Source organism: Channa argus, chromosome 20 (assembly GCF_033026475.1).
Source record: "Channa argus isolate prfri chromosome 20, Channa argus male v1.0, whole genome shotgun sequence".
NCBI lineage: Eukaryota > Metazoa > Chordata > Actinopteri > Anabantiformes > Channidae > Channa > Channa argus.
Window position 1 is genome coordinate 16,002,313 of NC_090216.1, and position 26,480 is coordinate 16,028,792.

The 26,480-nt window shown below is 40.9% G+C and overlaps 1 protein-coding gene across 3 annotated transcripts; it reads left to right on the top strand.

The window, feature by feature from the left end:
- The first annotated feature begins 771 nt into the window (after window positions 1-771).
- itgb4 (integrin, beta 4) lies at window positions 772-26,467 on the top strand. 3 transcript variants are annotated; one of them, XM_067488197.1, is made up of 42 exons: window positions 772-790; window positions 6,162-6,241; window positions 6,689-6,771; window positions 7,068-7,169; window positions 7,282-7,486; window positions 7,561-7,657; window positions 7,790-7,961; window positions 10,186-10,449; window positions 10,551-10,640; window positions 10,737-10,859; window positions 11,427-11,594; window positions 11,698-11,774; window positions 11,908-12,116; window positions 13,048-13,151; window positions 13,244-13,339; window positions 13,464-13,596; window positions 13,776-13,901; window positions 14,300-14,418; window positions 14,506-14,539; window positions 14,630-14,824; window positions 14,960-15,063; window positions 15,157-15,215; window positions 15,324-15,347; window positions 15,457-15,605; window positions 15,730-15,909; window positions 15,993-16,141; window positions 16,678-16,885; window positions 16,989-17,306; window positions 17,494-17,666; window positions 17,768-17,948; window positions 18,104-18,241; window positions 18,325-18,507; window positions 18,610-18,738; window positions 20,665-20,832; window positions 20,918-21,064; window positions 21,441-21,575; window positions 22,108-22,257; window positions 22,711-22,899; window positions 23,043-23,198; window positions 23,284-23,448; window positions 24,098-24,217; window positions 24,305-26,467. In XM_067488197.1, exons 2-42 carry the CDS (start codon window positions 6,166-6,168, stop codon window positions 24,433-24,435), a joined length of 5,829 nt encoding a protein of 1,942 aa, XP_067344298.1. In that variant the 5' UTR covers window positions 772-790; window positions 6,162-6,165; the 3' UTR covers window positions 24,436-26,467. The 3 variants fall into 3 exon arrangements, with proteins under 3 accessions (XP_067344298.1, XP_067344297.1, XP_067344299.1); XM_067488196.1 differs by lacking the exon at window positions 772-790 and adding an exon at window positions 3,754-4,282; XM_067488198.1 differs by lacking the exons at window positions 772-790; window positions 21,441-21,575 and adding an exon at window positions 3,755-4,282.
- The last annotated feature ends 13 nt before the right edge of the window (window positions 26,468-26,480 follow it).

Here is a 26,480-nt window from a genome sequence, read left to right on the forward strand (position 1 = left end):
TGCGGGTGTGGCCGACACACCCAGCGAACACCTTGTTCAGAGCAGGTCACAACTTTTCCCTCCGTCTACTGCCTACACTCACATTTTGAGTCAAAATGTGTTGCAAGACTTGGAACAAAATGTCAAAAATATTCGGAATTCTTCCTGCAGCAGCTTATGTTGAGTTTGACTTTAAGGTGACTAGGCAGCTGTATGGTTACATGACTTTATAGTTTCCTTATTAGCCGTTAGCCCACTGTTGTTATCGTAGTTAGCATTAGCGTTAGCTGTGAGGTTGGTGTTTTACTACTGTTACCCGTCGAACCCCTTTACGACACGTTATCACCTCAATAAAGCTGTACATGGCGTAACATTTGGTTTCAGTGTGAACTTAAAACATTCTGTAGCTTTTCTTTGTTTGTGTCAGCGTTGATGCTGAAATGTCGCCGGTGCCCTCTGTGCTGTGGTCTGCATCTTTGTAGCAGGTTTATTGCGGGGTGTGGGGGGCCGGGGGGTGAGTGGGGGGCTGTATACCGAGCACTGAATGAACCCAGTGATCCATAAAAGCGCAGTTTTTGTCATGTAAATCAGATAGTTGTAAGGGCGCAAAGAGCAGTTGCAAGAGGAGGCTTTTTTTTTTTTTTGTCAGGTTGTGAATCCATAAACTTGCAGTGCTACTTTTCTGTCTGTCTTTCTTTGTTTCTTTCTTTTTTTTTATGGTTTGGTTTTGCACCAGCCGGCGTGCTGACTGAATGCACCCCGGTCTTTTCTGCGGACGAGTCTAGTTCAGCACGACGGCATCTTTTCCACAGTAAGTAACGTCCTGTGTCATTAGGTGTGAATGTTGACGAAGGGCCGATGAACGAGATGCGTGTGAGGCGGCTGCAGCGCTGTTATCTGGGGGCATCTGTGTAAAGTGACGTGCGCAATGGTGGTCAAATGTTTCAGCTGCTCAATAAACAATAGCATTTCAGTTTCTGCATAGAGCTAATGATGAATGAGTTCTGTTGAGTGAAGTATAAGTATCAGAGCCTTGAGTGCATTTGTAAATCAAAGACAGCCATGTGGTTCTGTGTGATCTGGAAACTCTTGCTCCGCGATGTAAAGGACTTTCTCCACATTTACAGCAGACATAAATTGCCCACATAACCTATTGCTGCTGTGAGTAATAACCTGTGTTTACAGGCTCAAACCCAACATAAAACGTGCTTTATTCTTTGCACTTTGGTAACCCCTGCACAAATCAGAAGAAAAAAAAAGAGACAGTAGGTGGACCACACCGTTCTATCTCCTCCCTCAGCTTGTGAAAGGTTTGTTTAGACTGGCATGGATGCCCAAGTGTCAGCCAGGAAAGTCTTCTTCCCCTGGAGAGAAGTTGCTTATTGTATCGGATCAGATGTAGTCGCTGTAGCAGTGTGTCCCCATTCATATTGGTCAATGTGGAGACGAGAGAAAAGAGATGTTTTCTCCGAGCTAACTCTTTGTAGTCCTTGATCATAGTCGCAGTTACAGAATGGGTCCGGATCTGGGTCTGTGTAAGTTCAGTTTCAAGGGTGTGATAAGATTCAGTTACTGAGAAGAACCTTCAACCCCTGATGTGTGGTCTACTGGAGCCAAGAGGAAAAGCTGTTCCAGAGAAATAAACATAATTCAACTTGCACTCTGGCCCATTTAAGCACTCCTACTACTTCCTTTAATATTACTGTACTACTTAATCAAATTCTGTGGAAGTACCATTTATCAAAGCAAGAATGCAACATTAAGAACGCAGTGAAACAAAAGAGGGGTTTCATTTACTGTACCACGTGGTTATGTACAAGAAATGTTGAACAAATATAAATGTATCAGACTTCTGTGAATCCCACACCCAAGTCAAATTAATTCAATTCCAAGTTAAAAGGTCAGATTTGAGAAAACACAGGGATTAAAAGTATGACTTTGTATTACATTCAATTTCTCTTTTTTTTCCCAACAACATACAAAATGGTGATTTGTTGTACTCGTTGTGTATGTATAAATCTAACTGAATGTTTACTCTGCTAAATCTGTGAATTTAACGTATTTACCGGTCTTTTTTACAGGACCTTTTTGAATTGACTCATGGTTGGATAATCAACATTAGGAGCTTGGAATTTAAAATCAGTGTGTCATAAAAAGTGCTGTTGTTGTATCAGTCCAGTGCAATTTGAACAAAATATTCTATTAAAACCTAACACTTACAGTAGAATCAACAAATAATGGTTCTTGGCTATTATCAAGAAAAGTAACCCATGTGAAGTGACCCCTAAATGGCATGAATATTCTCTAATCCTGAATGGAAACTGGCCTCGCAGGTGCAGGACCCAGGGCCAGAACTCTTTGTGAAGGGAGTGTTAATATTTCTAGTTTCAAAATCACACAGCTTGGTTAAGAGACACACAGTGACCGCAAAGAGATGGTAAACAACACCGAAGAGACGCAAAAATCTGGCCATAAAGAGACAGAAAGTGACATATTGTTTAAAAATGACAACAAAGCAAAACAACAACCAAAAATAGATTTAAAAAATGTCTAAGAAATGCCAAATGTCAAAATAGCAAAAAATAAAAAGCAAAATAGAGACATAAAATAAAAAGCCGTTCGATGTCCTCATTTGTTGCAGTTCTGTGACTCTATTGGTCTTGATGTCCCTTCTCTGTGCCTAGGGTCCCATTTTCTCAGAATCTGTCCATGACTGTAGTCAAAGGGTCAAATGTCTATTTGTAATTCTAATGTGGTTGCTGGATAAAAATCCATATATAACTCCATTCAACTGTGCTGTTTCTCCTGCCTCTGCAGAGTGTTTTAACACCTTTTAGCTGCTTGTTTTGGTTTTATGTTCTGCAACCTAAAGCTACAGTGTGTTAAATTTTTCACTTTACAAAAAATGCTTTGATTTGGAGACGTGCAGTGGGAAACTCCTGTGACACAGACTCACTGAACAGCACCAGGAGCAGTGCAGAGATATTCACATCTACATTTCTTATGCGAGGTTCTTCCCATTAATCAATTAGAGAAGAGCAACTTTGTGTTTAATTAACCTCCTATTTACTGTAACAGGTTGGACACTGTTGCTTTAAATGTTGCCATCAACTCTCACTGCTGTCATTACAGCTCGTCACGCTGCAACTATTAGTCCAAAAATGTATTTACCATAACGTCAACAGGAACATAAATGGTGGGGCGAACAAAGTGTCATCTACATTTAACATTCTGTCTCACAACAGTCAGTATTTTTTTAGACTATAAGCTTTGAAAGCTCCTTTGTAAAGACCTAATTGTGAAAACACAATTAAAGGAGCTGAGAGCAAGGATTAAATGTCAGGGTCACTGTGCCATGTTGTTTCCTCTGCTCCGGAATGCAGATTCCCACACTGGCACGTTGCGTCTCCTACAGACTGAAGAAAGTTGCTTTACTTTGACAAAAGGGAAGAAGAATATGTAGCAGTTGTAAAGTTCTTATCAAATATTGAACGAGTAGAAAATGTGCCTGCAAGTATGAGCACACGATTGTGTAAACACAAGAGTCACAAAGCCGTTTCCCGGAGCCTGCAGGCAGTGTTCTGCTCGGTGTACCACTCCCAACAGCTTGGGAGGAGGCTGTGCAGGGAGGGATCTGGCTTCCCAGTCTCAAGCCCACACAGGTGAACTGCTACTGAAATGGAATTTGGCGGGCAGGAAGGGGGGCTTGACACATAGGGGTGTGGAGCTTTTAACTTCTAAAAGGGTGGGGAAGAAATAGTGGTACAGGAAGGGAGTTAACCCTCTCCGTCACAGCTACTCACCTGGATAGGGAAAGGAGAGAAAGTGTGTGTGTGTGCGTGTGTGTGTGTGTGTGTGTGTGTGTGTGTATGTGTGTGCATTTGGGGGGGGCACAAAAGCTAAAGAAGGGATCAAATCTCAGCACACGCAGTCATATTCCCTCAGTTGCTCTGAGTCTCAGTGGCTCTCATATCTCTCCGGTACAGAGTTTAAAACCTTTGCACACATACGGAGACTCACACAGACTTGTCTCGGCTTAGTTTAAGGGCAAAAAAAAGTCAATATTTGACCAGACTGGACTGTGTAGGAAGAAAGAGACCAAAGACAAGAGAGGACCTTTGAACTTCGGAAACAAGGACGTGAAGACATTTTTCAGCACAGGTGGATACAAAGTTTTCCCAAACTCCTGGTTGAAACAGGAACAGAAAGCAAAAAGGAATTCTTGTTTTTTTTTATTTGTTGTATTTTCTTTCCTACTTATCGTTGGACTTTTGGACTGGACTGGGTGAGCGAACAGTGAAAGGTTGGTTTGATCAGTAATCTCTTTCTATCCAGTCATAAAATTCTTAATGACTTCATTGTTTTTTGTGCCCTCACCTTCAATGCTCACCAAACTGATTAAGTATTCTGCTGGTTCATATTTGTGCGACTTTTTTTTGTTTGTTTTTTTAGCAAGATGAGCGCCTGTAGTGTGTGTGTGTGTGTGTGCGTGTGTGTGTGTGTTATATAAGTTTTCTCACCATGTGGTTAAAGAATTATATGCAAGTGATGTGGTGTGATTTCACTTGCCATTGAAAGCAAGACTCTCAACATGTGTTACTAACAGCCCCAGACCTTTATTTGGGGATGTCACGATGGGGTCAGACCCACACCCAGTGGCGGTATGTCACTAGAAGGCATGTTGTTGTTGTTAACTACAGGTTTGAACTTGAAAAATGACTTTTTTTTTGTGCCACAGAGACATGCAGACCAGAGGAGTGTGAATGACATGGTTTTATTTTTGTCTCCTGGAAGCTGTAATTTGTGTCACACACTGACTGAATCGTCAGTGTCAGAAACGCCTGTCTGTTTTTTGCTTTTGTCCGATAGGGAACAACATACAAAGTGCTTTTTCTCGGCTCACATTCCCTGATGGAGTCAAGTTAGGAGCTGGTCTGTTTTTCACTGACCCATCCTGGTCCGTGATTTATGTGACACCCTGTGACATGGACTCACACACACGCACACAAACCTGTGGTTTGCTTAAGCTCACAGCAAAGCGCTAAGGTGCCCTCCCCATGTGTTTTCAGGCTGTGTTTGTAACCTGGACATAACATTCTCTCACCTCAACGAGAAATTCCTTGAAAGTTGTAAATCTCCAGAGCACAAATCCTCATTTGTGGGTCGGTTATCTGCCTACCGAGACAATTACTGAGACAATCCTGCCACATTGTGCTCTTTGTTCACTGTCCACCTCCTTAGTCTTAGTGGAGATCATTTTTGCGGCTTTGTCTCGTATCAGATTGTTCTCGGTCCAAGATTCCAGCTTCAAATTATAAAGTGGTTTATTGTGAAGAGACTACATGTCATGATGTTTGAAACATTTCAGATCCCACCCTGCTTTAGTCTCTCGCTGATATGTTTCTTTTATCACCTTTTATTATGGCACAACAACTTTCTTAGAGTTTGTCCCTGTTTGAAATTAAAGCTGTATGCAAATTCCAAATTCAGTCTATAGCATGAAATTACATTTCAGGCCCACTGTCACTAGAAATACAGGTAATTCTCAATTTAGTTTAATTGGTATCAGGAAATCTATCCTAGATATTTCTGCATCCACCTGAAAATTGACATTTTGTGATTTGGAAATCAGAGTCTGAATTCCATGCCAACATGTCTTTCTCGAACCAGAGACCCCGATACTTCACTCAATGGCAACTGTTGTGTATACATTGCAATCTAGAAAAATCTGTTCATAATTGGACAGTGATGTTCTGATAGTGTCCTTCAATAACAGATCTCAAACCTGAACAACTAAACCATCCTCAGTGATACATACCACTGTAGTAACTTTGGTATCTTTATCCAATTGTGGTTAACACATCCTTTAAAACTCTATGTACTGTAGATACATAGATATAAATGATTTACGCTCATGTTGAGGTGTAAAAAAAATGTTAATGCTTAATGAGAACAGGAGTCGTTACTGGCATGTACAGACTGCTTTTGTCTTTTAAACCACAGCTGTGTTCAGAAACTACAGGGAAGACAAGGGGAGTGTCAGGGCCGGTTCACTTTCTCCTGCAAAGCTGGTTCAAGTTACACCTTGAAGATATTATCGTAGAATAACTGCGTTTCTCTCTCCCCTCTCTCCCCCTCTGTCTTTCTGTAATCTCCTTCTGTTTTTTATTTCTTTGCAAAAGGGAGATGGGGAGATGGATGCTACATCTTGCAGTGGAGCTTGGGCTTCTAGCCATCCTGTTATCCTGCTGTTGTGCTGAAGGTAAGGAAATCCAGAACCTTTTTTATAATTATTATTATTATTATTTATTTTTCGGGGATGTTGTTTTGCATGCTTCTGGTAGTCTCCATAGGATCAAAGTCTATCTGCCCTTTTCTCTATTAATATTTTCTGTGTTCATATAATTTTATATTCGTGGCTGTTAAAACATGTATTATATTTCCAGACACATTATTTGTAAAGACCCCTCTCAGAAAAATCACAGGCTAATCTAATGGTATCTCTGTTTGGAAGGGGGTGGTGTAAACGTGGGGTTTCATTTGGAACAAAGTCGGGAGAAAATAAGATGTTATTTCAAAGTCTGTTTAGTGTTACCTCAGGTATTCAAACTATGTTTTATGTGTTTGATTCTCTCTTTGTTGTCTCTTTGTGACTGACTTATCCTGACATGCTGCCCTCCCTCTCTCTCTTCCCCTGCCCCTCCGACAGTGAACTACTGCTTCGCCTCCAGGGCCAAGAGCTGCTCAGAATGTCTGCAGGCTGGAACAGGCTGCGCCTACTGCCCCGAAGAGGTGAGAACAGATACCAGCAGAAATATTTCTCAGAAATGTATCGTTTTACATATTTGAGTAAAAACCCTTTAACTCAAAGTCCATTTACTAGGCTGCTCGGAAGCTTTCAGTTCCATGTTTATGTCTTCACCAGACGTGAAACTTGGGTGACATGATAATGTGACTGACTGAGCCATCTACATGACAACTGAACCAACTGACCTGATTAGCCTTTATGCTTTGTTTGATGATGGTGATGTTAGTTAAAGGATCTGTAAGAAAGCAGAAATCACTAATCAAACAACGTCTTTGCACAGACCTTTAAGGGCCCTCGATGTGACCTGCTGGACAATATCCTTGCCCATGGCTGCAGTTTTGGAGCTGTTATCACAGCTAAAAGCAGTATGATGGTAGAAGAGGTAGGACCCCATCACTCTTAGTTTTCTTGCAATCATCCCATCAGTCTTGTATTTATGTTTTTGGTCAAGAATAGTCAAATCTTTCATCCCCATTTCCCCTCTTGGTTTTTAGGCATTAAAAATCAACACATACCAACAACAGTCACAGGTTTATCCACAGAAGATGAGCATGACCTTTCTGCCAGGAGAGGAGAAGCTGGTGAATGTAGAGGTCTTTGCCCCATCCAAAGGCCCTCTGGATCTTTATATTCTTATGGACTTCTCTCACTCCATGGCTGATGATTTGAACAATTTGAAGAGGATGGGTCAAGAGCTGGGTGAGCAGATTGGTTGTGATGTCATTTGTGGTGACTTTTTGTGTTCAAATACTGATGGACTGTTTTTCCTTTAGCCTCATTGGTGGGAAAGCTCTCTGATGACTACACCATCGGCTTTGGAAAGTTTGTGGACAAAGTGGTTGAGCCCCAGACAGATATGAGACCTGCTAGGTAAGAAAGAAAATCTAAATTAAACACATGGGGACAGTTAAGGACATAGAACATTTAGAGTAGTATAATAGAGATATGTTTCTTATTTATCTTCTGTCTTCTGTTTTTTTCCCACCGTTTTTCACTCCTTAGACTTGCAGAGCCATGGGCCGGCAGCGATCCTCCATTTGCTTTCAAAAATGTCATCAAGCTAACCAACAACTTAACTTTCTTCACCGAAGAACTCCAGAAGGAGAGAATATCTGGCAACCTGGACCCTCCTGAAGGAGGATTTGATGCCATATTGCAGGCAGCAGTTTGTGGGGTTAGTAAGACAACTTGCCTTGTAATTCTCTGCATATCTTACTTTTAAAAATTAAATTGAAGTTTATTACAGTTTTAATTTTAAAATTGGTTACAATATTGAAATGTGAGTATAGATGTGAGGTAGTTTCAGAACTCCAACAGCAAGGCTTAATAGATTAATATCTATCCCATGTATGGAAATAAGGAAAGCTCTTATGTTTCTTAATCCAAGAAAACCACCTGGACCGGATAACTTAGGTCCTCATCTTTAAAATTTGCAGCTGATTTTATAGCTGAAACCATTTCTTATATTTGTAATCTGAATCTTCACCAATGTCATCTGAAAAATATGGACACCAGTCTATGTTGCGCTGTTCTAAATTATTTGAATGTGTAGTAAATTCACAATTAAAACAGTACTAAACAATAGCATGTGAAACCCCGTCGGCTTTAGGGCAGGACAAAAAAAAACATAACAGCAACTGTTTCTGTGTTTAATGACATCTGAAACGCCTTAGACCAGAAGTAACATTTTGCTACACTTTTTGTTAATTTACCAATTGTGTTGATTGTGTTAACTATGGATTACTGCTCAACACACTTAAATATATTGGCATGTTGAATCTGTTGAGACTGTTTAGTGGTTCAGAAATTATCTTACAAATAGGACCCAATGTGTTTCTACAAATGGACATCAGTCAGATTTTTTGACAATTTCTAATGGGGTCCCTCAAGGTTCTGTTTTGGTTCCTATTACATTTTCATTTTTTATTAATGACATTGGGAGACACCTAAATAGTGTTAAAAACCCACCTTTATGCAGATGATACTGTCATTTACTCAATTGCCCCCTCCTTGTCCCAGGCTGTCAATGAGCTTCAGTCTGCTTTGCACAGCTCAAGTCATCCCTGAATAAATGTTGGTTCTTAATGCTAAAAAAAACAAATGTATGATCTTTACCAGAGCTCACTTGGCTGACATCAATCATACATGAATACAAACTAAAGGAGGAGTTACTATGTAAAAAGTATCATCATACAAGTATTTGAGTATCTGGCTGGATGACAAACTATCATTCACAGATCATGTCTCTTATTTTGTGAAGAAATTGAGGGCTCTGTTGGGATTTTACTGCAGAAACTAAAGTGGTTTTAACCATTTTAAAAGACTGGTACAGATAACCTTCTTAAGTACTTTGGATTATTGGTGTCATTATTGGTTTATTTTAACTTCTAAACCCGTCCTGGGTACACTTATATCTGTGCAGTCTGTTGTCCCCAGCTCACAGTATGTATAATTCTCACTCTTCCACATGGATGTTGTGCAAAGTCCCCAGAATTCACGTGGAGCTTGGCAGAGCAGCCTTCTCCTATAGTGCTCCCTGGTCCTGGAACCATAGTCAGAATACTCTACACCTCCTGGACTAAATGCCCTGGATGAATTTAAGACTCTATTAAAACAGCAACTAAAACATTCACCTGCTATTCTTACGTGAAAGCATAATGTATAGTGAAAGTAAACAGTTTATAATAATAATTTCATTCATGATGCCCAATTTCAGTGTTTTTGTTGTTATTATTGTTGAAGCACTTATTCAGCCTCTTGCCCAGGTCTCTCACAAAAGTTCATCACAAAAGTGATCCAATCTCAAGGTGAAATAAAGGTTAAATGAAAAAAATAAGATAATTAAAAATTGTATCACCAGTAACAAAATAGACATTGATATATTGAACAGGGAAAATTATGTTATTTAGGTGTATTGTAATGGTGAACACATTTTAGGGGAAGTGTGGCTGAGCAAGTAGCGCAATTGTCCACCAGCCATTGGGTTGTTGGTTCATTCCTGGCTCCTCCTCTCACATGTTGAAGTGTCTTTGAGCCAAACACTGAACCCCAGCTTAGTTGCTCCAGGTGAGTGCAGCTGCAGCTCCTCCATCAGTCTGTGATTGAGTGTGAATGGATGAATAAATGCCATTGGGTACTGATAAGGTACAAAAGTGCTATACAAGTGCATAGCATTTATTAGCATGACACCTATAGCTCATTTCAGCTGAAGCAAAAGCAACAAGAGCAAAAATTCATTTTTGAAATTTTAAACGTCTTAGAAATTAAGCAAAATTCAGCGTCCTAGACCCACTGACTTCTTTTCATCAAAAGGTCCACGGTTCTCTTTCCCAATATATGTTTTTTTTCTACTAACCACTAACCTCTTTTTCTCCTGTTTTATTTGCACCCTATCTCAGGATAAGATTGGTTGGCGAAGCCACAGCACACATCTCCTGGTTTTCTCTACTGAGTCAGCTTTCCACTATGAGACCGATGGTGCCAACGTGCTGTCGGGGATCCTTCCGCGGAATGATGAGCGCTGCCACCTGGATGCAGAAGGCAAATACACAGAGGATGTAAATCAGGATTACCCTTCAATACCTACGCTGGTCCGTCTGCTGGGCAAACACAACATTATCCCCATCCTAGCTGTCACTAACTACTCCTACTCATACTACCAGGTTGGTGCATTTTATTATGCTCAGGGAAACATAGTGTTAGATATTTGATCAGAGTTTTGGGATTTTGGTTTTTTTTGTAATGAGTGTACATCTTTGTGTAGAAACTCAAAGACTATTTCCCCATTGCTGAAGTTGGTCTACTGCAGGAAGACTCATCCAATATCCTTCAGGTCATGGAGACTGCCTTTGAGGTAATGTGTCATATTGTCTGCCAGTCAGATAGTGGGAATTTTTACAGGCACTCTGAAGAGGTATTTGTTTGCTAATGTTCTCATTTGTCTTTTCAGAACATTCGTTCAAAAATGAGCATCCGTGCAGAAGATAGACCCAAGGCTTTCGAGGCTCAGTTCTTATCCATGACTGGACAAGTTGCGAAATATGGGGACTTTGATTTTAAGCCTGGAGCAATTGTAAGAAAATAAACATATTACAAACAACCATGTTATTACACAAACATACATTAATGATTCAGAAGACATTATGTTGGTTTTCTCAGTCAATTAGTCTTTAAACTGATTTTTGCAATGAAAGTCATTTAATTTGACTTTGAATTTAATTTGAATTTTCTTATATATACTTTATTATTTATTGGCAACAGTGTGATTTCCAAAATAAGAATTCAAAATATTCTATTCATGTCACTCCCTATTTATGACAAGTATGCATGCAAAAGGAAGAAAAAAGACACTAAAAAATGAGTAAAATTTCCCCTTTAATGCAGAAAATTTAGCATCAGAGCAGTTTCCATTTTCTTTTTCTCTTTAAAAAAACAGCTATGGTTACAATTATTATTTATTTTTGAACAAATTCAATTTTTCATGGATTTTTCGTTTGTTTTACTGGCTATTGATTTGTAGACAGTAAGTCCAATATCTATACTGACTGTTTAAAACTGTCATAATCCACAGTCAAATGATTAGTGTGCACACACATGCTCTAAAACTGTGTGTGTGTGTGTGTTTGTGTGTGTTCTGCAGGGCAAGTTCAAGATGAACCTAAAAGCACAGCGGATGATCGACGAGGAACCTGTCTGTCAGACAAATAGCAATGACAAAGAGGGGACAATTAGAGTCAAACCTACAACCTTTAACGCTGCTGTTAACATTGAGGCCTCAGTTTTGTGTCCCACCTGTGAGTGTGAGAAGGTAAAGACACAGATTAACACTGAACTGCAAAGGCTGAACTTATTCAATCACATTTCTTTATTCTTTATTTATTGGTGTAATGTCTCTCTTATCTGTCCTCCAGACTCCCCTTGTTAAAGCAGCTAGATGCCATGGTAATGGAGACCTGGTGTGTGGGAAGTGTCAGTGTTACGATGGCTGGTGAGACTTTATTAGTTCTGAAAAGTGCCATAATGTATCTGGGTTATGACCCTGCTCCTATGTGATGGGCCACCTCATACCTCTGGGCTAAATAAATGTGTTGTTGGTTTTCCCCATGTGTCTCCTCCTGCAGGCTGAGTACATTCTGTAACTGCTCGGCAAGTGCTTCAGCTTTTGACACCAGCCAGTGTATAGGTCCAGGCATGACAGAGCCTTGTTCAGGCCGCGGAGACTGCTTGGAGTGTGGAACCTGTGTGTGCCACAACCCAGATCAATTTGAAGGTCCCTACTGTCAGTATGACAAGCTGCAGTGTCAAAGATACGGAGGCTTTCTCTGCAATGGTACAACAATTTTTTTACTGGCTATAATATGATTATTACTACGTCTGTGAATGTGAGCACTATATATATATATATATATATATTCCTTACTTTGACACACTGTCTTTGTTGAATTGGAGTTGCCATTATTTAGGCACTAGTACTGTAACTATTGTACTGCATGTACGCGCATGTATGTCACATAAAACACTACTTGCCTTTTTATCCATATAGCTAATAACATATCTCAACAAAACTGGATAATGTGCATTCTAATCTAAAAATTGAGAAATTACTTAATAGGACATGTAGGGGAGCAGTGGCTCAGTTGGTAGAGTGGCCACCCGATGGCCATAACGTCGGAGATTTGCGCCCTGCTCCTCCCGACCACATGTTGAAGTCTTGTAAACGGGAAAGCTGGCTTCCAAAATCAGCGTAGGGTATTAGTGAAACCAGGTTTTTAATGGTCTTTCTCCAACTGCGCATGTGTCACTCTGCTGCAACGCGAACACACAACAAAGGAATGGTCAGAAAGCAGCAACAGTTTTCTGTAACTATACAAATAAAATCTGTGTACCAGATGTCCAAAATGAGTCAGACGTAGAGGACAAAGGTAACTCTGCTGCTGCATTTATATGCAGATTTCCAGGAACCAGGTTTCTTAAGTGCATGTAAACACTATTTCCCCGTTATCAGAGAAAGCTGATTTCTCTGAGTACAGTTTACTTAAGTGCATGTAAATGCAGTCAACTCTTTTGAAAACAGAACTTTGCCTTAGGATTGTAACTTGTAGAAAAAATGTGCATTAATACTTTGGCAACTGTCCATAGTTCAAATAAGCGCAGCCTTTATGCTTTTGTAAAAAGTAAAACTGCACCATCCTGCAGACACAGCTAGTAACTAGCATGGTGAACACAATGCAATATCTTATTTTTTCTTATCTTCTTATCAGACCATGGCTCTTGCGTTATGGGTAGGTGTGCGTGTACAGAAGGCTGGGAAGGAAAGGCCTGTGAGTGTCCCAAAAGCAACCAGACCTGTATGGACAGCAGGGGGGTAAGCTGAAGCAGAGGTTTTTATTTGTTAGCATGTCACCTTGGATCTCATTACATCTCAGATCGGTTCTTGACTGTGTCTGTCTGTGCCAGGGTATCTGCAATGGGCGAGGTAAATGTGTATGCGGCCACTGTGAGTGTCTGAGTGCTGGCATTGAGATGACTTCAACCTGTGAGCCAAATTTCCAGGTGATTCAGGGAGTTTGTAAACTTTATGCATATTAAACCTCTTAATATGATTTTTTTTTGGCTCAGTCACCATGACTGTGTAGACTTGCCCGAGCATTTTCTAATGTGTGTTTATCTTGTCCAGGCCCAGTTAGGTGTGTGTGAAGCCACAAGGAGTTGTGTCCAGTGCCAAGCCTGGAAGACAGGAGAGAAAAAGGAAAAAGAGGAATGTGATCAGTGCCCCTTCGAAGTTGTCATGGTGGATGAACTCAAAAAACGTAAGAAAGAAAAGCGCAAAACAGCTGTAATTTGCTTTTGTTGAATATTAAATTATACAGATTTGCTCTGTCCATACACCTCAGCTTATTTTAGGTCGAAATGATAATGATGAAGCCATCACAATATAGAAGTAATGATAAAAGTTTATATATGTCTATATGTATGTATGTGTTTACAGGAGAGGAGGTGCTTGATTCATGCAGTTTCCGTGATGAGGATGATGACTGTACATACTACTACACTGCTGAAAACCCTAAGGATCCAACACTTAAAGTCTTGGAGGTTCAGGTGCTCAAGAAAAAAGGTGAGCACTAGGCTGGATATGTGCCACGTATCCTCTGTATTCAGAAAGACCGCATAGTATATACAATGCTTTGATAGCACATAAAACAATTTTCATGTTGTGGAGTTTCTGGTTATACCACCAGGCCAATGTCAACCAAATCTGATCAAAGCAAAACCACACAGTTGTGATGAAGGTATAAATTATAACAATTTTAAAATGTGTGACTACACAGGCTAAATTCCATTTACGTGGAATTGTGTTGTATTGGCGATGTCTTTTTGTGCTAGACAATTAAAACAAAAACTATAATATGCATCGCTAGACTCCTGTGTTACTTGGGAACATTTGTGATGTAAGCTGTGGCAGCAGTGATCAGTATGATCCGTGTTTCTAACTTTATCTCCTTGACCCTTCAGATTGTCCACCTGCCAGCCTCCTGTGGTTACTCCCTCTCCTCTTATTCCTTTTGTTACTCCTGGCACTTCTGCTGCTGTGCTGCTGGAAATACTGTGCCTGCTGCAAAGGCTGCTTGCAGGTACAAAAGCTTACATTTGAACCCATAAATGTTTTATATCTTTCAAGTCACAGTGGAAATAATGCCTCCTGTCTTTCGCTAACACAGAGCTGTCTCGGCCTGCTGCCTTGCTGTAGGAGAGGTGAGATTAATGTTGTGATACGTTATTGTTTCTCCAATCTTCCCACATGGGCCATGTTAAAAATCTCACCTTATTTTGTTTTCTCTGCAGGTCGCATGGTTGGTTTCAAGGAAGATGAGTATTTGCTCCGCCAGTCTTTGCTCACTTCAGACCATCTGGACACACCAATGGTGAGGTCTGGCCCACCCAAAGGAACTGATGTGGTTCGCTGGAAAGTCACAGATAACGTACATCGAGGACCCAATCATCCACAGGCTCTAATAAAGCCTAACCCTAAAGAGACTAGTGAGTGCGAAATTGTTTTAAGAGGAACTTTGCAGTAAAACAATGAACTCATTTCTGGTATAAAGAGAGTCGCAGCTTTATCTTCTGTTTGCTTCTTTCCTCCTGTAAATATATCTTATCCTTTGTCATTTCCAGTCCAGTTCCCCGTTTCTCTCCGGCTAAACAGGCTGTTCTCTGAGAACCTGTCCCGCCCGGAATCCAGAGAAGCTGAGCAACTCCGCAAGGAAGTAGCAGAAAACGTGAGTGTGTTTTTTTTTTTTATCGGTGAGCGTATGTGTAAGTGTATGAATGATGTCCGTATCACTCAACACTGTATTTGTATTTTCATCCAGCTAAATGAGGTGTACAAGCAGATTCCTGGCGCCCAGAAGGTGCAAAAAACTGCATTCAGGTAAGATGTGTTACACATGAGCATTTTTTCTTCGCATTGTCATTATTTAAACTGAATTGAAATTAAATGTCCATTCTTCCACTAATTAATATGTGTTTTGGTTGGCAGATTGCAAAGAAATGCCGGAAAAAGGTAACGTTCTTATTGATAGGATAAAATACAAGACAGCTCCAGATTGTATTGTTTTTATAAGCATCCTAAGATCATGCCGGTCTAACTTCTCTGCCCCTGTGCTTCTCAGGCAGGACTACACCATCATGGACACTGTCCTGTCTGCTCCTCGCAGCACCTACCAAGATATTGTGAAACTCACTGAGAAAAATGTCCAGTCTGGAAACTTCCAGGATCTCAAAGTTGTGCCTGGCTACTACACAGTGGCCACAGACAGAGGTGTGTGTTAACTATTTGTATTTTTGGAATATGTGTAAGTGTAACGACTTGTTTCTGGCAACTTCAAGATAATTCCCTTGTGATCAGTCTAAATCTTGTTGTGTTATCTGCTCTTTCTCTACAGAGGCTGCAGGAGCTATAGAGTTCCAAGAAGGTGTGGAGTCAGTAGACGTTCATGTGCCACTCTTTGTCAAGGATGAAGATGATGACAAGAAGCAGCTACAGGTGGAGGCTGTGGATGTTCCACTGGGGATTGCTGAGATTGGAAAACGTTTGGTCAACATTACCATCATAAAAGACCATGGTGGGTCATCTTTTAAATTACAGGAAAATATTGAATCTCTACTATATATTGCTTGAACCGTTCCTCCTGTTGCTTTTCCACAGCCAGCAGTGTGTTCTCCTTCCTTCAGCCAGCCTACACCTACAGTAGACTGGACGGAGTGGCTAACATCCCAATTAGCAGAGAGATCATAGAGGACGGACGCACACAGGTCACCTACCGCACACGAGACCTCACAGCCAAAGATAAGAAGGTGAGTTGACTTATGTGTGTACTTACATTTAGCTTTGTGTCTTTAAAAATATAAAGATATTTCCCTTGTCTTTATACACTATATTGCCAAAAGTATTCGCTCACCCATCCAAATAAATGAATTCAGGTGCACAAAGCAAGGTCCATAAAGACATGGATGAGTGAGTTTTGCTGTGGAAGAACTTGACCCGATAGAACACCTTTGGGATGAATTCGAGCGAAGACTGCAAGCACTGTGTATTATGTATTTCATAAACACACTCCTAAACCTCGTGGAAAGCTTTCCCAGAAGAGTTGAAGCTGTTATAGCAGCAAAGGGTGGGCCGACGTATTAAACCCTATGGATTAAGAATGGGAGGTCACTAAAGTTCATATGGGTCTAAAGGCTGGTGAGCGAATACTTTTGGCAATATAGTGTATTTCAGAATGAATGCATGGTTGTTCTCTTAGACAACGCCTAAAACTAGCATGACCAGTAGGTGAGTTACAGCTCAGCAGGGAGCCTCTGTTCCTGACCTGTTATGCTATGTATTTTAGGACTATGTTACTGTGGAAGGAGACCTCAATTATGGTCCTGGTGAGACCCAGAAGACAGTCCCTGTTCGTCTGCTGGAGCTGAGTGAGAAAGAGGCTCTCTTGGAAGACAAGCAAGTCAAGCAGTTTGTGATGGACCTCAGTAACCCACGACAGGGTGCCAAGCTGGGACGCTACCCAAGAACTACTGTGACCATCACGGACCAACCAGGTGAATTGGACACAAAAGGCTTGAACTCATTATGACTCACTCTTGCTTCTGTCTATTTATTGCAAAGATTTCATTGCTTTCTTCTCGTTATTTTGTTTTTTAGAACCGAATGTGGTGATGTTTAAAAAGGGCACCCAGAACTTCACCACATCTGACTCCATCTACAACATCCCGGTGGTCCGTTTGAACAACCCTGACAACCCCGCTACAGTGAAATGGCGCACAAAGAAGGCCCAACGCTTTGAGCTATCTGGTCCTCTGAAGTTTGCTCCTGGAGAAACCGAGAAGAACATAGTGATTGACCCTAAATCATATCCTGGCCCAGTCCAGCCAGAGACCTTTCAACTGGAGCTGTTTGACCCAAGCAGCAATGCTTCCATCGGAGATAAGAAGATCACCACGGTCAATGTCACAGATGGAGGTGAGACACAACAGGGAGACTTGTGACAAAACTATGAAACTACAAATAACAAGAAACTGGATTTGAAGTTTGTAATGTAATGTTTTAGATTCTATATGATGAGAGAAGGGATAATTCTGGAAACAAAGTTACTGTATCTGGTAAGTGTTTGTTTCTTCCTCTAACTTCTTCGAACTTTCTGGTGCAGCTCCCAGATCTCCCGAGCTTGCTCAGATGCAGGGGAAGGGCTACATAAACCAGAGTGCTACCTCTCCTGGCGGTCACCTTCTTTCTCCCGCTAACCCTAAGGCCAAAGCCACTGGTCCAAGAAGCATCCACCTCAACTGGGACCCACCACCTGGTAACCCTATGGGGTATAAGGTACGTGAAGTCGACATGGTCAGAAGCTTCAGCTTGAGTTAATGCATATAATATACAACATTTGTTGTATTTCTCAAACATCTACCTCCTGTGCATTTTAGGTGAAGTACTGGATTTATGGCGACCCAGAGAAAGATGCTCAGGTGATAGATGTGAAGACTCCTCAGGCTGAGCTGACTAACCTGTACCCCTGTTGTGACTATGAGATGCGAATGTGTGCCTACAATGCAATGGGAGATGGTTACAACACTGACATAATTTCCTGTCAAACTCTGGAGGATGGTAATTAGCATTAGCATTAGGTCAAGAAAATTAAAAACACATGCAAGAGATAAAACTGTCTAAGTAATATGCAACTAGCAGAAAACTTTAAAACCTTTTTTTCAAGTTGGAAAACAATACAATATATGATGCAATATATTATAATTTTCCTCCAGTGCCTGGTGAACCTGGTCGTCTGGCCTTCAATGTTATCAGTCCAACTGTCACTCAGGTCAGCTGGGCAGAGCCTGCAGAGACCAATGGCAACATAACAGCTTATGAGGTCATCTACACACCCATCGATGATGAACAGAGTAAGAGTCCGAGTTGTCATATGCATGTGCACATGGCTACATTATGTAATTCTCATCATATCCATACTCTCTTCTAAACACAGACCCAGTGGGACCAGCTAAGAAGGTGAAAATTGACAACCCCAAGAAGCGAATGCTGTTGATTGAGAACCTCCAGAACGCTCAAACATACCAGTACAAGGTCCGAGCTAAAAACAGCGTGGGCTGGGGCCCCTTCAGAGATGCTACAATAAACCTGGCCGCACAGCCTGCCAGACCTATGTCCAGTAAGTTAGAGGCAGGCAACTCTCTACAGTATAACACTTGAAGTAGATATGACCCTGTATTTACCTGGAAAAATATATTTTAAAAAAATGTTTTGTCCCTAGTTCCCATCATCCCAGATGTCCCTATTGTGGATGCTGAGGCAGGAGAGGAGTATGACAGCTACCTAATGTACAGCAATGAGGTGCTGAAGTCCCCTGGAGGCTCCAAGACACCCAGTGTCTCCGGTGATGGTGGGTACCCGGAGCTAAAACGCCTGACAGCTGACAGTACTGTACTGCTTCAGATATTCTGACCTACTTTTGGCTCTCCAGGCTTTTCAGACTGAGAGCTATAACTCTACTATAGGTCTAAGTATTCCAGGGCTTATTCTCAGTACGTCCAGACATCTACCATATACACTGTGTGTTGCGGTGTCATTGTCCTATCAGAAGGAGAGAAACTAGATCAGATCGTCACTGATCAGATCTGGGCTCTAGGAAATCACCCAATACGTGAGAGGCTTCCTGAAAATACCCAGTTGAGATATTTCTGCTCTTTTCCTCTGTGCGAAATCGCTGAAGTGGCTCATATTAATATTGTCATTTTACACGAGTGAAATTAAGAAGGAGCTGAAATCAGAAATGGCATTATTCTTACAGCTCTGCCTTTCTTTATCACATCCACCTGGCAGGCCTTTTTCCTCCAGGCATTGAAGGCAGGCACAGCCATGGCAGCGACACAATCTGCTTTCAATGCATCCACAGATCTGCAGTAGAAGTGATTTACAGTCATAAACCTTAAGGCCTCCCCTCATTAAATCTGCTGTTACTCTTTTGCCTTCTGCGGCTCCTTTGTGGCCTTCAAGTTTTCTCTTGAAGAAAGTGTTGTAATGTTGCTGCCCATATCCCAGACATATAGATAATTTATGCATTTCTTTATATATGTACTTTTTTGTAAAGTACTGTATAGTAACACAAACCATTCATACTTCCTCCATACATATCTATCCTCCTTCGCCCTCTTGCTTCTCCCTTATCACCACAAATGCAAGGCTGGAAATATGTCCAGTTGGTGGGGTCTGACCTGGATCTCCGTAAGGTGCGGTGGAAAAAGCAAGTGGACATCATCCCCAGTTGGCTCAGCACAGACACAGAGACGAGCACAGATGAGACCCCCCATCCCAGCTACGCCAAAACACACTTGCCAGGTGAAGATCACCCCCGTTAGACCCGCAGATAGACAGTCAGCTAGCATGCCAGCTATTGTGCACGGCCAGTCATGTGCCCGGCAAGTCAACCAACATTTCTCTCTGCCTCCGTGAAACATTACGTTTTTGGGCTTCAGTCCCTGTCCCCAGGCCCTTGTTGGCACCTGTTTCATCTGTCATCCTATCACCTGCCCAGGGAGGAGCGCTGGCATCAACTGCTGCAGATCCAGTTGATGGTCGGGGGGCAGGCTTTTCCAAGTGCCTGTCTCTGTCTTTTCTCTACCCTACTGGGAAGGTAGTGATCAGGAGGTGTCGGGTGTGTGTAAAGGCTTATGGATTGTGCATCAGTATGGGAAAAAATGTGTACTTAATAGAACACTTTTTAAAACCCCTCTATTCCGCCCTGCAGTTTCCAGGAGACCACCTTTTTGTGCAGCAGTATTTATTACCTTCAGATGTGCTTTTTTTTTAGATGCAATCTGAAGAAACCTGATAAACTGTAAATACTCACTTGTTCAAATTTATTAGGATGCAGCTTCTCCACAAGAGGAGCTCTTCATCCTGTATTATAGTTCGTCACTTGCTGAACAGTTTAGATGAAGACAATAATATTACCATTTGTGCTACCTACAGGAAATTAGTGTTCCAGCTACATTTTTATTAACACTAGAGACATGCCTCAAGGGATGGAAATGCTGGTTGTTAAGATGCATGGGCAGACTGAACACCAGCAACTCCTTGCCTGTAGATGGCAAAGATTTGAGAAACTGCTGTTTCTGTAACTTGTAAGTAACCACAAGTATGACTGGATCTGCAATTCTGAAACTGCTGGTGTTTTCTTTACTGACTAGGCCTGGTTTCAGGTGCTTCACATCAGTGGCACTGTGTTGTTCCAATCAATGTCAAAATGCTCAAAACATCCCTATGTCCTGTCTGTTGACCAGTCTGGACTCTCATTGTGATTTCACAGATTATATGATAAATGGGAAGTGGGACCAGAACTTCCTTTTCCCAGGAGGTTCAGCACAACGCAACTTGTCAGCATCATCCTCTCCCATGTCCACCCTAAGCTCAAACTACAGAGGTGCAGGTGGCTCCTTTACCACAGAAACAACCACCAACTACATGTCTGGAGCGGGTAAGATGGAGGCCATCAACAGCTTGGAAGACATTTCAAACAAAATGTCAAAATGTGCTTTATCCTTTATCTTATATTTTGGTAGGAAGTTCTCGTAGACAGGATCTGATTGGTGGCCGAGTGCACACAACTGATGTGATCATGAGGAAGCGCTCAGAGAGGGGTTACACAGATGAGAACATCCGGGACTCTATCGTCATGGGGGACCTGTCAAGCAAGTTCACAGATTTAAGTAAGTTTTAGGCCTCAGCAGCGGTTTAAGTTGATCCCATCGTAAATGTTAAAAGAATTAGTGCTGCCTTTCCAACCAAAGAAAGGTTTTAGCCTTGAGTAAAAATTTTTAAGATGCCTCGGCAGGTAAACTATACAAGCGCATGAGGCCCATGGCTTGGACATGTGCTAGCAGGGTTTCGGCTTTGCAGGAGCTATGCTGACTATCGCTCTTTCTCCCTCCCTTGTCTCAACTTTCCCTCTTTATGTTTCGTTACCTCCTTTTTGTTTCACTTTTTACCTGCCCTCCTCCCCCTCTTACTCTGCTACTTGTGTTCATTTTCTTTGCCCCATCCTGGTGTCCTTCTCCTTCGCCCCTCTGCTCAATGGGCCATCAGGTGGGTTCAGCTACACTGGGATGCAGAACAGCTCTCAAAGCCAGTTCAGCTACAGCCTGCTTCAGGGTTCGAGGGCCAGGACCCAGTCTTCAGATGTCAACGAAGCCTTATATAATCTGGACAGGGTGCTCCTTGGTAAGTTTGCGGCATACAAGCATGATGTCCCATGATTGTTTTGCTGGGTGTTATGTGCACAATTCTTCGATCATCTTTATCACTGCTTTTCTTATTAATATTTTGTCTCTGATCCAATCAAACCTACTGTCTCATGTGTTTTACTAACTACATATGTATGGCAACGGTTTTTCAAAGCATTATATATTTAGCATATGACTAGTGTACTCAGCTCTACAAAGCATTTTTCATCTTGATGCACAAACAACTGCATTATGAATACTTTAATTTGTAATGTAAGTGACATATAATACATGCAAAATATGTTCAGTGTGACGACGAATCAAGCTGAAACATCATCGATGTCTTTACAAGTGAAGTTTCAATAAGCCTGAATAAATTATGTAATTGTATTATGTAATTGTATTACTGTATTATGTAATTGTAATAATACAAAAAGTGTAGTTTATATTAATACATTCAATTTGTTTTATGCTTTGTGACCACACGCCCAACAATATTCTTACTCTTGCCTCTCTCTTTCACAAATTAGATGCACGACTCTCTCCTGGTGTCCCGGACACCCCCAGCAGGCTGGTGTTTTCTGCTCTGGGACCAACTGCCCTCAAAGTCAGTTGGCAGGAGCCTCATTGCGAAAAAGACATCCTGGGCTACTCTGTTCTCTACCAGCTGCTCAGTGGAGGTATGTGAACACTAGAAAGACCTTCTACTGTATCAGCCTTTGTATGGGACTTAATCTTTTGTGTATTAAATTATATATTTTACATTAATTATATAGAATACAAACATTATATGAACCTATGGCTGTGAGATGAATATGAAACCATACTTTCTAAATTAAGAAAGCTAAAGCTGTACACAAAAAGGCAGTTGATCAACGTGTTCATCTGCACGTTTTGTATTCAAATAAACAACAGAAAATACTTGATGTTTTTGTCTGCGTAGATTATATTAAAACAGCTTGTAGAAGCCTAATGAAGGTAGAAGTAAAAGTTTCATGATGTTAGCGTACAAATTTAGATTTTAGAGAGTTGACTTTTTTTGTGTGTGCAGTGCAAACTCTTTATTGCATGCTTTTAAAGAATGTTTTACGTATTCATTGCTGATGCTAAATATCTCGGGTCATCTGCTTTAGGTGAAATGAAGCGCATCAATGTGACAAACCCAGCAGAGAACTCTGTGATTATCCAGGACCTGCTCCCCAACCACTCCTACCTGTTTAAGGTGATGGCTCAGAGCCAGGAGGGCTGGGGCCCAGAGAGAGAGGGAGTCATCACCATCGAGTCTGCTGTTGACCCAAAGAGTCCACTCAGCCCCATGCCAGGTACTGATTGGGATGATTTTTCTGTCACTGATTCTTGGAATAAGTTAAGGAAACAATAACGTCTTCATGCAGTCACCACAAGTATAATGTCATCTAATTTTCTATTCTTTCCATTCTCTTTTTCTCATCTTCTTTCAAACAAGGCTCACCATTCACTCTGAGCACTCCCAGTGCTCCAGGTCCCCTGGTCTTCACTGCTCTAAGCCCTGACTCCCTGCAGATCAGCTGGGAGAAACCTCGCAAACCCAGTGGAGACATCCTGGGCTACGTAGTCACCTGTGAACAGCTGCATGGTGGAGGTGCGACTTCCAGGAACTTCCAAACAATGTGTCACTTTGTTAGACTTGTAGTTTTTCTAACTTCTGTTTCTTGTTTTTTTTCCAGGCGACATGCGCTCCTTCCAGGTGAGCGGTGATGGTGCTGAGACTAGTTTAACTGTCCCAAACCTGACTGAGAACGTTCCCTACAAGTTTAAAGTTCAGGCACAAACCACACAGGGCTTTGGACCAGAGAGAGAAGGCATCATCACCATCGAGTCTCAGGATGGAAGTAAGATCACATCTCAGAAAGCATTTCATACGTATAGATTAAATCATTTACAATATTGGCTGCTAAAATTCACAAAAAGCTTTGGCCTTTATACTTCATTCTAAGGAGCATGAGGTTTAAGAGATGCTAGAGCAAAGCTTGTAGCATGTAAAAGTTGTGAATGTTCATCTTCTCCTGGGGATGAATCAACATTTCATCTACAATCTACATTTCAAGGAAAGCGATAGGTTTGGCCTGTTTTAGGTACTAGAGAAAACTTAACAGTTCATCTTCTGGGCACCATGGATACAGCAAGTTTTAGGGTACTTGGCCGTTAGGTTTATTATGTGACAATCAAGCAGACAATTGTCAAAAACCTGCATTTCATCAGCTAATGCAGTAGAAATTAGGCCACTTTTTTTCCTTGACAACTTGAGATTCTCTATCTCAAGCAAATTTTTTTGTCATTCCACCACCAAAACTATAAGAATGACTCCCCTGTGAGTATGAAATTCCCAGCAATTAGACCTCTAATTGTGACTGCTTTGGAATCAATTGTGATCATTTTGTGGTTTAAAAACCACTGATGTTCTGTTTCAGCCCTCCCCTGGTCATATCTTACATTTCACTATGCAGCAGCAATTAATCTTCCTTTTCTCCCCCTCCAAAGGTGCTTTGTCACCGTACAGTAACCAGTCTATGACAAGAAGAGAGGTTTTCCACATGCCAACAGAAGTTACCACACGAACCAATGTCTCACACACCATGCTCAACGACCCTTACTTCTCAGGTACAAATAAAAGCAGTAGTTTCAGTTCTGTTGTGCCATAAATAAAGCTCATTCCCACATTAATCATTGTGCTTTCTGATGAGACAGATGGGAGGATGATGACTACGCAGCATACAGAGAGCAGTGGCATGATGACCCGTCAAATAACCAAGGAAGTGGTTCAGAGGAGTGTCATGGGAGGAACAACAGTCACAAAGAAGATGTTTTATGAATCTTAAAATCGAATTGAGCAAAGTCCAAATTGATACCCAAAGCACCAATGTGATGAGGAATCATCTAAGATTCTCTTTTAAAAAGAGTCAGCTTTAGCGTATTCACACACGAATGAATGATTTTACACGTGTGTGTGTGTGTGTGTGAGAGAGATTCTCTGACCAAAAAAGGTTTAATGCGTGGAGAGAAACTGTTCTCTCATGTCTGTTACAAACTGAGGGCCACTTTCTTCCATAGATGAGACTCATTTAAACATGTAGTAATTATCGCCGTAGCTTCCCCTGTGTTTCATTCCAGTGTCTCTTTTCTTTCTGTAAGAAAATCATTTAATGTTGAGATCACTCTCTGCGTCAGTTTGGATCTGGGGTTTAAAGAAGACTAGCACTGGCCAGTAATCTGACAGCAGTTCACTAATTCAAAGTGACCACTCCCATTCATGCCATGTCCTCAACCTCTCATGCAGAAGTGCTTTGTGTACCAAATTACAATCTTAGTTATGACTAAAAGCTTGTCTTTTTGCATTATAAGTTTTCCTACACTGAGTGATGTCAACGTGGTTTGCGTGGGACTCATGTTCACACTAATGAGTGAAAAGGTTTGCAGGCCTTATGGAGAAACAGCAAAAAAGTAAAAGAACATTTTTATTATTAACATAATATTTAATGTCAGTGTATGGAATATCAGTGGAAAAGTTTGCATTCCCCTTGATAAACTCTCCAGGTAATTGACTTTAATATGTAAAATCATGTGTCTGAACTTGAAGATAGGGTTTATTAATGTTTGATGAGTGGCACCAGGTATGTTAAATTGGGCACACAGAAGGCTATTGCTTTGATCTAGACATGAGGGAACATGCTTGGAGTATGTAAGGAGCATGTCAACAAATGAAATGTGCTTTGAAATAGTATAATTAGTCTAAAACCAAAGTTACATTTTTTTTTTTTTTTCAGGAAAAAGTGAAAAATGGTTTAAAAAATAAGGGGAATGTTTTCCAGTTTCCAGACCTAAACCAGAAGCTATGAATAAATTTAAACTACAACTTGGACCAATTATACGACAAACAATGAGCTACAATTACAACTGACAGGATACAAATACTTTTAATACATTTTTTGACCATTTAACTTCAGATTAAGAACATTTGTACTAGTTGAATGTGCATTAAATATTTTGTTCACAGTAAAAATATCTTTTTTACTCATTTTGCCATTTAAATTTAGGGGGATGCAAAGTTTTGCACTCAACTGTACATGTGTATTATATTGAAGTGTGATAAAAGCTTCTTCCGAATATATTTAATACTTTTTAAGATTTTGACTTACAAAGACGTTTTTACACAGATGTGTGCTTGCGTTGTTATTTTCGAAGCACATTTTCTACTTACAAGTAAAAGGGATTATGCTACATAATCATAATAAGGGCTGTGATTTCAACACTAGAATAGATGAACTATGCTTATACATTTCATAAGACGGTTTATGTTCAAACGTGGTACTTCAAGTTGATGCGCTTTATGCGTTTTGTTCAATAGAATAGAACATTTCAGTGAGATGTTTTAGAGAAATAGTAAGTTAGGACATAAAGATTGTATTGGCTTAAATGCTAGTCTGCTGTACTTCATATTTTGGTAAAAATATGGGGGCTCAGTGGTAGAACGTTGGATAGGGATGCAGAAGGCCATGGGTTTGAATGCCACCCCACTATGTGTGGCCCCACCCAGCCGCCAAAGGCCCAATCCCAGATAAAAACGTGAGAGTTGCAGCAGGAAAGGGCATCAGGTGTAAAAACTCATGCTAATTCAACGTGCGAAACAGGTTCCACTGTGGTGACCCCTGAAGGGACGGGCCGAAAGCTGTCGATCTATATTTTGTTTAAACTACTTTAAAAAATATAGTTTGAGAAGACATTTTTGTTATACGTTACAGACCTTTCACCTTTGTATCACCTACTCATAAGTAGTTGATTTGTTTTTTCTTTTTGCAATTTCTTTGTCATATCAATTTTCTTGCACTTAATAAAAGATGTCATTAAAATGTTTTTTATGTAAGTT

Coding starts and splice junctions, on each gene's coding strand:
- itgb4 (XM_067488197.1), top strand. CDS start 6,166: ATGGGGAGATGGATGCTACATCTTGCAGTGGAGCTTGGGCTTCTAGCC. Junction 12,117..13,047: donor CGGAGGCTTTCTCTGCAATG/GTACAACAATTT, acceptor TCTTCTTATCAG/ACCATGGCTCTTGCGTTATG. Junction 14,419..14,505: donor GCTGCAAAGGCTGCTTGCAG/GTACAAAAGCTT, acceptor TCGCTAACACAG/AGCTGTCTCGGCCTGCTGCC.